Consider the following 12,429-nt stretch of genomic DNA (forward strand, 5'->3'; position numbering starts at 1 on the left):
CACCAGGCTTCCGCTCAGGAAATCTTGAGCCACTAACTGGAAGTTTTTGTCCCATCCTTATTGATGGGGAAATACTGGCACCCTCTCAGGAGCAAATGACTGAAACTCACCAGACATTGCAGGATTGCTCAGAAACAGAGTGTAATGTATTTATTGGTACCAAAATCATGCATCATTGCTAATTAGCAAGGAAGAAGTCAGATCTGCCTCCCGGATCTGTGCTCTAAATCCTGACTTGTATTGATATAAAATCGTGTTCCACCTCGGCTGAGGTGACAGAGACTGATACTGATTATTGTATTTAATCTGTTGAAATGGAGGAACACCTAATGAAGAAATGTATTTGAATTTTTTTTTTTTTAATTGTTGCCATTCCTCTTCCCTAGCTACGTTTTCCCTTCTACTCAGCCAGGATGAGTGTTGGAATGTGTGATTGTGTCACGGAATGCTTGGGTGCTTGGTTATGTGTGTAAGTGTCAGTTGGTGGATGCAGGCTGAGCAGCAGGGAGGCTGCTCCTGGTGGGGCTATTCTTTCATCTACTTATCTTCTTCTACCTAACTTACCCTGGAACTAAGCCTTAATGAAGCTATCCTGTTTTGTATACCTGGCTCATGGACTTTCTCATTACAACAGAAACCTTAGAAATGTACTGAAAAAACATAGGTGTCGTAATGTGATGGTTCTAAAGCAAAACCTAAAATCCCTTTGTAGCAAATAAAAATCCTTAAATCCAGTATGTATAAATAGGTATGATTTATTGAAGTTAAGTTCCAGATTAAGATAATAATAAGATATAAGTAGATGTAAATATAAACCCCACCAGGAGCAGTTCTTCTGTCGCTCAGCCTGCCTGCCATCAACTGCCTCTCCACCCACCAGTCAGGTACCAAACATTCTAAGGTGTCATCAGATATTCTACCGCATACAGTGGCTAAGCAATGGGGAAATCTAAGCAAGGGAAATGCAAGAAATAAGCAAGATGTAACACCCTTGAAATTCAGTATAGTCTTCTATACAAAGCATATCTCGCACCCCCCGCCATGGAAACTACAACTCCCTCCACAAAAGGAAAGCTCATGTCACATGACTCTTTTAGAGCTCAGAATCATTTATTTAGATGTACAATTGTTCTTCCCAGCATTGAAGTCTAAAGCATTATCCATTTAGAGAGTTAACAACTGTCATGTAATCTCTAAACACACGAAGGGATGAGACTGAGGGCCCCGCCCCCAGATCCGCAGATCGCCATAGTGCACCCGGCAGGTATGACCGATGAAGAGTTATATCCTCTAAGAAGGTTGTTTCAAGAAAACCACAGTGGGTTCTACTTGATAAGTGCTGCATAACATCTTCTGCGACTGGGGCTTCCCACAAATGGATGTATTCACTACTTTGGAATACAGCAAATGCTCATGCTCTGTTCAGAATCTGCTATTGCCCTTTTGATCAGTTGGTCATGGGTCATTTCTCTATGCTTTTCCATCGATTGCACTGATCTCATCTAGTGTAATGAAGACGTCTAGCACAAAGTCAAGGTGATCCTTATTTGTCCAAAGTGCCCGCGACAATAGTGGTTCAGAGACACGCTACACATGTCAGAATTTCAACACAAAAGACGTAAATAGAGACATCTCTATTCATTCTTTTTCCCCGAGGTCCAGGATCTGATCCTTCAACCCAAGTTTCCCTTGTTGAGCCAGGCTGCAGAGCTCCTGAGTGTATCCAGTATGGATACTTGAATCTAAACAATGTATGGACTTCATTAACAAAAGCAAATATGCCTTCTAGCAGAAACCCTGTGCCGTTTGTATTTGGTGCCTTAAAAGTAGCAACAATCTGGCAAAATTAGGCAGTAGTTCCTATTAACTTTACCTGCCTACGTTTGGCTGCAGATTTCCTCAATTAAAGTACATCATGCAGCATTTATGGCTTACAGAAAAATACCTTTCTAACCTCTTTCTAAACCAGTGTGTCCACCTTCTGACCCGATACATATAGCTTCTCTACATCATTTGTCGTGGAATCTAGCATTCTGTTAGAATCACACTGGCCATTAGGTTTAATAAGATCCATTTTTTAGTTTTCATGATCCATTGCAGGTGTCCATTAGAACAGAGTAGTCATGAGAACTCACCCTACTCTTCTACCTACACTGGTTATGGATTTCCATATTCACCAAACGATATACGGCCTACTTATGTTCAAAGTCCCCTCTTCCAATGGAAAAATCATTACATACCCTAGATGTTAGGAGAGTGCTGACATTCTTCAATGGTAAAAGTAAAACCTTTAAAAATCTTAAACACAGCGTGTCAGGTATGTGCATCTTCTTGAGGGTTTAGCCACTTCCAAACTACTGATTTATTTGTGACTAATCTCTTGTGTCATCTTTTGCTAAGGGAAAGCTCCGAAACTCCAGATGGGTAAACCAGAAGTTAATCTCATAAGGAGAAAAGTGGCTACTAGAGAGCTTCTGTGAAGCATTCAGATTGCTGAAATCTGCAAAGCAGTTACTTTAATGTCTTTACAAGACAATCATGTCTTAAGACAAACTTGTTGATGAACACCCATATTCTCAGCATCCATACAATACCCTTCTAAGTATATTGACAGCTGTCTGATGTTTTTTAACCATTGCTTTGAGGGGTGGATTTGTTCTATTCAGAGCTGTTAAAGGAGAAGGAAAAGTTGCATGTAATCCTTGTCGTCCTGGAAGGGAATCTTCCTTGAAGAAATGAGCAACTCTCCCACTTCTCCAGTGAAAATATCAGACATGTTTGCAGGTAGTCTCGCGAACAGTGATCTTAGGTCATTTGCACTGCAGGGCACGATGAAAAATTGGTGCTGATGACTTACTTAAAGATTCATGGCCATATGTACAAGCCCCTATCACCACGGGAACATCACTTTTTGTGACGTTCCTGTGGCGATAGGGGCCCTGCCTTATGTACAAGGCAGCGCTAAACCATTTAACGTGGCTCAATGCTGCCTTGTACATAACGCACCCTTTCACGCTATGTTTAGCGTGAAAGGGGCGTGCAGTGGGTGTTGTGTGTGGGCGTTCCACCGCAACACCCATTGTATTTGACGCTGCCCCCTATGTCATAGGTGGCGTAGATAAGAGGCAGCGCCAAAATTAGGACCAGGAAAACCCTGGTCTTAAGTTGGCGAAATGAGGTAAAATGCATTATTTCTCCTTGTAAAAGCAAAATGCCATGTTTGTTTATGTACAGGAAGGTGTCCCTTCCTGTACATAAACAAACCTTTTGTCAAAAAATGCCATTTGGTAACTTTCATGTGTGCTGCATGAAGCAGGACACATGAAAGTGACAAAATGGCATTTTACGATTGTTAATGTGCAGGAAGGGGCATCTTCCTACACATAACCAATCCTCCCCTGCACACAAACACCCTTGCACTCTGGTGCTAGGGTGCCTGCGGTGCTAAGTTCTTAAACTTAGCGCCATCGAAGGGGGAAACGCAAAGCTGCAGCACATTGTTGTAAATATGGTGCAACCTTGCGCTTCTGAAGTGGCGGAGCGTGTCGTTAAGCCCAGGAGGCTAATGACACGCTCTGTCACTTCGCCCTGCCACTTCTAGTGTTCATATCCCCCAAAGTGTCAGTCCGGTCTGTGAAGGTTCTCTCCCTTCTTACTATATGACCGCCTTTTCCCCTTCATTTGTACTTTACAGTACTTTGTGTAAGATTGCGTGGGTATGTTCTTTAGTCTAGTGACTTCCCAAAATGTAATGCCCTCTTTCTTATGTGTGTCTCTGTGTTTGAGTGTGTGTTTTCTCTCCCTTATTCAGGTTCGATATTATGGAAATACTCTCGCCATGTGCAAATAGGACTCACCCTCATCACAAAAACTTTATATCTCTCCCAGCCCTTATGCATGCTTCAAGACCAATTGCATACTTTTAGTAGAATATAGAATATGTAATAATGATATATAATGTACTATCATCCCGTTGTTCCACCTTTAAAACATTATTTTATCCATCAATCCATGGGTTTTTTGGCACCTAGGACTCATAAAGAAAGGCTTCATTCGCAAATAAACACAACTAATACCGAATGGAAATGCAATAGAAGTGCCAATTTATAACTCACCCACCTGTGCATTATTCATATGCAGGCAATCATGGTGGAGCTATATATCAATTCTGCGGTTTCCATGTTGACCCAAAGTGCTATAGATTTTATATTGAAAATATAGATCAATATACATGTAACAAGCATAACATCTGTCCCAGTGTTGGACACCCCTGTGTTAAGTCCATAACTCCTGGTATCCATGCTGACCCAAAGTGCTATAGATTTTATATTGAAAATATAGATCAATATACATGTAACAAGCATAACATCTGTCCCAGTGTTGGACACCCCTGTGTTAAGTCCATAACTCCTGGTATCCATGCTGACCCAAAGGGCTATAGATTTTATATTGAAAATATAGATCAATATACATGTAACAAGCATAACATCTGTCCCAGTGTTGGACACCCCTGTGTTAAGTCCATAACTCCTGGTATCCATGCTGACCCAAAGTGCTATAGATTTTATATTGAAAATATAGATCAATATACATGTAACAAGCATAACATCTGTCCCAGTGTTGGACAACCCAGTGTTAAGTCCAGAACTCCTGGTATTGATATCCAACAGTTGAAATAATTCAGTGCACCCCCCAGTGGAATTGGCTTGAGAGAATGTTACTTGCTCAGGTGACCTGTAGTTGCTGGGTCTTTAGGTAGAAGAGGTATAAACAATGTAACGATGCTCATTATAATTACACTGTTTGGATAAACTGATGGCTGCAAAGATTCATTGTTTGTTTGGATCTACTTTTTACACAGCTCACCAAAGGCTTGCTGACCCATTAGCTACAAGAACCCACGACACCTGGATCAGTGATGCACACTGGTTTAGGAAGATAGGTGAGCATGTTGTTAGCATAAGGCCTTGTGGGCTCTACCCTTTTTTTTTTTTTTGTAATTGTGTTGGGTAAATCTCTAGGAATACCATCCGCAGACTAGAGCAGTCATAGCTGTTCAACTTTCAAAAAGTACGGGTATGAATTATCTCCCTAAATTACAACTCGCGAGCCTCCAAGTAGAGTCTGGTGGGCATTGCCCACCAGTGAACATTTTGAAAAACGTAGAGGTAAGTAGTGGTCTTTGAGGTACTGAAGGGCCACTCATGAAATCTTCTTGTACTCCAGGGCTTTGCAGACCTCTCCCAAACCCCCTCCCTACCCGTACGTTTGGGAGTCCTCCTCTGCTCTTAGGAAACATCTGAAAAATGGCCAGAGAAATAGCGGGTTTTACAGCAGAATTTCCCAGAGAAACTGTAGACTCTAGAATATGCAATTTTGCACAGGCTACTGTTATTATATAAAGAGTAGACACTGTATTCTTTCAGTTCTACATTCTGCTTCGTTTCATTCTCCCACCCTACAATACTATGTAATGTCATCAGTAATATTAGGAGGAGGAGGAATGGAACATTGTAAAAATACTCAGTGCTTCATTGCTCACCTTAAACTCCACTGCAGTTGTGCTGCTGGACAGTATGGCTCTTACAAACCTAGCCTCAATCCGTAGATGTAGATAGTGGTGATTAGGTCATAAAAAACCTTCACTTTAGGTTATGAAGATCCTTCATAAATCATAAAACTTATTCTACAAAATCAATGCTGCCACAACATCTGTAATGAGTGGCCTCAAATCACTATGGGCCCGATTCACAGAATGAATTTAAGACTCAATCCTAAACGTACTACTATTTTGATATTCACAGAATGCACTTACTACTTTTGGCATTCACAGAATGCACTTACTACTTTTGGCATTCACAGAATGAATTTACTACTTTTGGTATTCACAGAAGTTAGGATTTTGTCTTAAGTCTGTCTTAAGTTTGTCTTAAGTCTGTTTAAAGTCTGTCTTAAGTTTGTCTTAAGACAAACTTAAGACAAAATCCTAACTTCTGTGAATACCAAAAGTAGTAAGTGCATTGTGTGAATGCCAAGATAGTAGTAAGTTTAGGATTGAGTCTTAAGTTCATTCTGTGAATCGGGCCCTATGTATTATATAGTTTAGATACAAGCTTAAAACTATTTGGAAAATACTCTCAATTAGTCCATATATAGGATTGTCATTATTCGAAATGCACGCACTGTCACTCCTACACCAGATTTACTATTTAGTGACAAAAAACTCGTCCTTTTCTTAAAATAAAGGATTTTTTTTTCCCAAGCACCAGCCTTTTTATTGGTATTATGTAAACAATCTGTTTCCAATGCCACCTCGGCCTTATGTGAAAATAAAACGATTTTTTGACACAGATTATCAGCTTCTCATTGCCAGTAGCCAGTCATTGCCATTCTGAGCTCAGGCACTCTACACAAATGCAGTTAATGCTTTCACATATCACAGATATCTGCCATATCCCCTTATGGTGCTCCTACATCCGCTATGCCAAGTTCCTCTGTATCTATACTATTTAATATTCATACATTTTACTATAACTACATGCATGTGTGTAATCCCAAAACACATTTTAAGGCAATTTCCTTATGGGAGGTAAGATTTTCAGTCTTTATTATTTTTTTATTTTTTATTAAAACCAACACGATTCATTTAAGCCATACCAGTCATAACAAGCATTGGTAAATATATTAGATTGCGCCAATGCGGTAATAATAAGCTGTTTTTTTGTTGTAGTTGTAGATTGCGGAGTATTTGTACAATATAAGTTACAGAAAGTCTGTTAAATTGCTATGACTTGTTTATGTACAAAAAGGGAATATATTGTGCTGTCACTAGTGTTATAGTGAAGGTAAATTCAAAGTCGAAGAAGCGTTGTCGCTCTTCGCCTTCCCCTAGCCTGTCACGTGCCGCAACTAAGGGTGCGGGTGGCGCCGCCCCAGCGCCCCTGAGGGAGCCTATGCACATGCCGATGGCCTACCTGCCCTTTCCGGGTCCATCGGCGACTCCGGACCAGCTGCAGGAGTTTGTGTCAGCTATGGCATGGGTCTTCGGACCGTCCGGTCCCGCCGGTGTGCCTTCGAGCCCTGCGGGTCCGGCTGGAGGTCCTCGTTCTTCAACATCGCCAGCTCAGGCCCCATTGTTGTCAACGACTATGGCGTCGACGCCGAGGGACCCCCCTGGATCCAGGCCTGAATCCCCGTCCTTGCCTGTCGGACCACCACCGGCATCGATGTCGCCTTTAACGATGAACTCTCAAACGTTCTTTTGGCACCTGGTCCAAGCCCAACACTGGGGCTCTTCTGGACAAGAACGTGGTCCGACGCCATCGCCCGGCACCAGGGGACCCCGTTTTCTTCTCCCAACACCCCAACCCGAGAGCTTGGTTGTCCAAGCCTCTGCATCCTCAAGCGCATTCCCTTCCGCACCTCTGGACAGGGAATCCGAGAAACTGGAGCAGTTTGGGAAGAAGATTTTTTCTTCCGCCAGTTCGGGCCTGCGGTCTGTGAACACTGCATGTCCCTTGGGGCGTTACTCACATCTGTGTGGGATACGGTTGCGCAAGTGCTGCCTCAGTGCCCGGCGGAGGCTCTGGCAATACTTTCCCAAGCTATTGCTGAGGGGAGAGACAAAGCCAAGTTCACTATCCGGTAGGGTCTTGACACTGCTGACTCGCTGGGCAGAGCGATTTCAACAACAGTGGCGCTCCGCCATCATGCCTGGCTGAGGATGACTGGCTTTTCTAGGGATGTCCAGAACACACTGATGGACATGTCCTTTGATGGCACTCGCCTGTTCGTCGATAAAGCAGATTGCACGTTGGAACGTTCCAAGGACTCACGGGCTACTGCCAAGTCCTTGTGCCTTTTTGTTACACGCCCTCCTTCCGCTTCTGCTTTTCGGACCTTTAGTGACCAAGGAAGGGGCGCCCAGGCACGTTCGTTTCAGAGCCACAGGCCTGAGCAGCAACATTCTCAGCGCAGCCGCGGACGTGGAACCCGCAGAGGTGGGTCACGGTGCCAGCGTGCAGGTCAGTCCATAACCCTCCCTGCAGCCACTGCCTCCAAACCTTCCTAGTACGGTGTTTCAGGCCCACCAGACGCCAGTGGATGGCAGGATTTGCATCACCTCCACCAGTGGCGCTCCATCACATCGGACAGGTGGGTTCTGCAGCTTGTCCGAAGGGGCTACTCTCTCCCCTTCAAGAATACCCCTCCAGCCATGCTACCACAGTACCACCGTATGTCAGAGATCACTTGACACTTCTACTTCTCCAGCAGGAAGTTACGGCCCTCCAGGCCAAGTGGGCCATCAAGCGCGTTCTGATGCCAGAAGTAGGTTGTGGTTGTTTACTCCAACTTCTTCCTGGTACCAAAGAAGGACAAGGGCCTGCGTCCTATCTTAGACCTGCGGAACGTCAAGGAGAAGTTACAGATGCTCACACTTGCTCAGGTCTTGTCTGCCCTAGACCCGCAAGACTGGTTGGTAGCGTTGGACTTGCAGGACGCTTATTTTCATATCCCCGTGTTACCTGCGGTTCACGGTAGGCCACGAGCACTTTCAGTTCACCATGCTACCCTTTGGCCTTACCAGTGCCTCTCGAGTGTTCACGAAAGTGATGGCGGTGGTCGCAGCTCATCTGCACAGATCAGGAGTTTCAGTCTTCCCCTATCTCGACGACTGGTTTTTGAAGGCGGGCTCACCCCAAACAGTCGTCTCCCAACTCCAGACTAATGCCGACTTTGTGGCATTTGCTGGGGTTCTTCATTAATGTCCAAAATTGCACCTGATTCCCTCTCAGAAGCTCCTCTTCACCGGAGCAGTTCAGGGCAAGGCGCAGTTTTGGGTCTATCCTCCCGAACAGCGAGTCCGGGACATTCATGCTATGATTCCGATCTTTCAGCCTTTGTCCCGTGTTTCGGTCAGGATGACCTTGAGGCTGCTGGGCCTCAGGGCCTCCTGCATCCTGCTCACCAACCATGCCAGATGGCATATGCGGGCTCTGCAGTGGGTCCTGAATTTCCAGTGGGCGCAGCATCAGGGGAACCTGTCTGACTACGTCCAGATCTTGGAGGGCACTGCACGACAATTGCAGTGGTGCTCACGAATCAGCATTGGGTCAACGGCAGATCCCTCTCCCTTCCCCAACCGGAACACACAGTTGTGATGAATGCGTCCCTCCTGGGATGTGGCGGCCACATGGGAGAGGCGGAGATCAGAAGCCTCTGGTCTCTGGTGGAGTTCTAGCTCCATATCAACCTTCTGGAACTTCGGGCGATCCTTCTTGCACTGAAGGCATTCCTTCCCTCTGTCAAGGGGAAGGTGTTGCAGGTGTTCACAGACAACACCACCGCCATGTGGTATTGCTACAAAAAAGGCGGGGTGGGTTCGGGGACCCTATATCAGGAGGCTCTGCTCCTCTGGACATGGCTGGAATGTCAAGGCATTTAATTGATGGTTCAACACCTGGCTGGTTATTTGAACGCCAGGGAGGACAAACTCAGTCGCCGGTGCATGATGGATCACGAATGGCGTCTTCATCGGAAGTGGTGCAAGGTCTCTTTCAACAGTGAAGAGAGCCTTGGGCCACGGAGGCGTCTAAAATGTCTGCTTCTGTTTGAAGCTTCGTCGGTCGGGCCGGCCTACATGAAGATTACAATGATTTGAGCCTTATTAATACCAACAACTTTGCCCCATCCTGCAGCCGCGCCTGACTGGCGTGCCCGGCGCGAAGAGACGGGGTCCGGAGGTGGTCCGCAACATGAGAACGGCAGAGGGGCTTGAGGTGCCTTGCTGCCTTTGTCCTGCTTGTGCCCTTCTGCGCCACGGCTGGTCAGTGAGTACCACTCTCGCTGGGCCTCTGCTGGCTGCTGCCCCTCCCTCGCGGCTATCGTTGGGCCTCCTCTGCTCCCCCTGGTCCCGTGTGGGGCCGTGTTGCTCGGTTCCCGGCCTCGGTGACGCGCCCGCGATTTGCGGCCTGTTGCGCGGTCCCGAGCCGGGGACTCGATTTGCGGGCGGTCCGGTGGGGCCTGGGGGTTGGGGCGGGCGCTGCGTGGGGACGCGGAAGCGGCGCTGTGGGGGTGGGAGGCGCACTGGTCCTGTGACGGCCCTGTCAGTTCTGCACGACCCTGGGGGTTGCTCCGGTCGTGACCCTTATGCCGGCTGCCACATGAGTCACCATTTTGGCGCCGTTTCGCAGCCCTGGGCCCAGTTGTAGACCGCCATTCTTCTGAATTTACGACCCTCCGCCGATGCGCAGTGAGTGGAGTGGATGGTAGAGGGGCGCGGGAGCCTCCAGTGTTGCGGGCCCGTGGGCCTTATCGGTGGCAAACCTACCGCCACGATCCTGCGCCATACGACATTTGTGTGCTGGTTGGTTGTCCTGCGCTGGGGCTGACAGACAGGCGTGGAGCGGATTATACCTGGGGGGGTGGCGTTGACCTGCCCTGGTCTTGCTACCTGTGCGCATTTTCGGTTTCCATGTCTGTGGGAACTGTCGGATTTACCACTGTTTGCGCCTCTGGGAGTCTGTGGTGCTGTCTCCTGGGCCAGTTTCATTGACGCTGTCAGTTGAACACTCCGACCACTGCCTGCCGTATCACCACTAGCACCATGGGCAAGAGAGATCCCGCCCAACGAACAATTAACTTCGAGAAGGCTGCCCTTACTGCCCCGAATCCCCCCCGGTTCCTCCGCAGCCAACGGGATCGCGGCTGGTGGACAAGACGCTGCAGCCCTGGTGGCCACCATGATGAGCAAGATGAAGGCTGGTTTTAAAGCATTAGACAGCCGCTTCGTCAGCTTAGATCAAAAGATTGCCAACATGGGAACCAAGGTGTAGGCACACGACCGAAAACTAGACGTGGTGGAGTCCAGGGTCTCAGATGTGGAAGATAGTGCATCCAAATCGTTAAAACGTCTAGACCTAGTCGAAAAAATCCTAAAAGAGGTGGCCATTAAAAACAAGGACCTGGAGGCGCATGGCCGAAGAAACAACATCCGTATTCTTGGTGTGGTGGAGACGACATCGACTGGACGTATGGACATTTTTGTCTAGAAATTGCTCGTGGAACTGTTCGGCAGGGAAATATTCACGCAAGGGTTCGTGGTGGAGCGGGCTCACAGATAGTTGGGCCCCTGCCCTCGCCCGGGCCTTCCTGCTCGCCCCATCATCGCCAGAATTTTTGGGACCGCGATGATGGCAGGGCAGTGCCTATCTTTTTTCCCTGACTTCACCATCATGGTACAGGAGGCGCGGCGTAAATATAATGGTGTCAAGGCTGCACTCAGGAACTTGGGGCTCAAATATGGGATGCTGTATACAGCGAGGTTAAGGGTTGACGTGGCCGGTAGATTCCACATTTTTGACTCCCCCACGGACGCGCAGAAGTTCTGTCAGAACTATAAGAAAAACAGAGGTTGGGCGCGGTTGGCGCTTCTGGCTCGTCCTCCCCGGCGCGCGGGGACTCCCAGGCTAGCGCGGATCTGTTCTCAAGCAATGGAGCTGGCTGCTAGCCCGTCCTTTCATATCTAATCCTCTTTGTTGGTATATATATTTGCATAATGTTGTTTTTATTCGTGTATACCAGGATGTGTTGGTTGGCCCGACTGTCGAGGCGTTGCTACCCCCCATGGCAGAGGCCTTTGATTGCTTGTTCTGGGTTTTTTTCGTTAGCATTGCTTGTTGTGCTTTCCAGATGTCATTGGTTGTCCATTTACGATGTCACACCATGGGAACATGTTGGGTTTGCCTCTGGGAAGTTACTGTGAGGCTGGGTGGGGGGAGGGGGATGGGTTTTGGTTTGTTTTTTTCCATTGATGATGGTTATCTTCTTCCTGATGCATGCAGCACACACCGGAGCGACTTGTTTGACACGGTCTTATTGATGCTGTTTCCCACATGACTAGGCTAGGCCTCCAGCCTGGACCTTCCGGGCTATCATTGGTGTCCTGGAACGTCCGGGGGCTGAATGACACTAAAAAAGGTAGACAGGTCTTCGCCTATAGCACTCGCCACAGGGTCGATATAGCTTTCCTACAAGAAACGCATCTGACGGCCACGGATGCCATGCTGGTGGCCAGTAGCTGGGGCGCCCACCGGTTCTTTTCACATTACAGTAGATATTCTAGGGGTGTGGCCATAATAGTTCATAAACGGGTGCCTTTTGTTTACTCCCACAGCATTGTAGACCAGGAGGGTCGATACTTGATAGTCATGGGACCACTTTTTGGATATAAGGTTACACTGGTGGGTATTTATGGTCCTAATGTTGACACTCCCTCCTTTTTTCGAGACCTTCAGGTGCAACTCCTCACGCTTGACCCCGGTTGCGTGATCATGGGCGGGGACTTCAACTTATTGATGACCCCTGCCAGAGACAGCACGTCCTCTACCCCAGACACCAAGGCTAGATCCCGCACAATTCTTCTGGAGC

At 47.3% G+C, this 12,429-nt stretch overlaps 1 protein-coding gene across 1 annotated transcript in view; it reads left to right on the top strand.

Annotated features, from left to right (window-relative positions):
• The window catches only part of TEX11 (testis expressed 11), a 1,326,855-nt gene that overhangs the window by 939,609 nt on the left and 374,817 nt on the right, over window positions 1–12,429 (top strand). The window contains exon 22 of the mRNA XM_086918299.1: window positions 4,862–4,942. Within this exon, the coding sequence (XP_086774425.1) occupies window positions 4,862–4,942 (81 nt within the window). The remainder of the gene's footprint in view (window positions 1–4,861; window positions 4,943–12,429) is intronic.

This window comes from Lissotriton vulgaris, chromosome 4_1 (assembly GCF_964263255.1).
Source record: "Lissotriton vulgaris chromosome 4_1, aLisVul1.2, whole genome shotgun sequence".
In the NCBI taxonomy this organism is placed as follows: Eukaryota; Metazoa; Chordata; class Amphibia; order Caudata; family Salamandridae; genus Lissotriton; species Lissotriton vulgaris.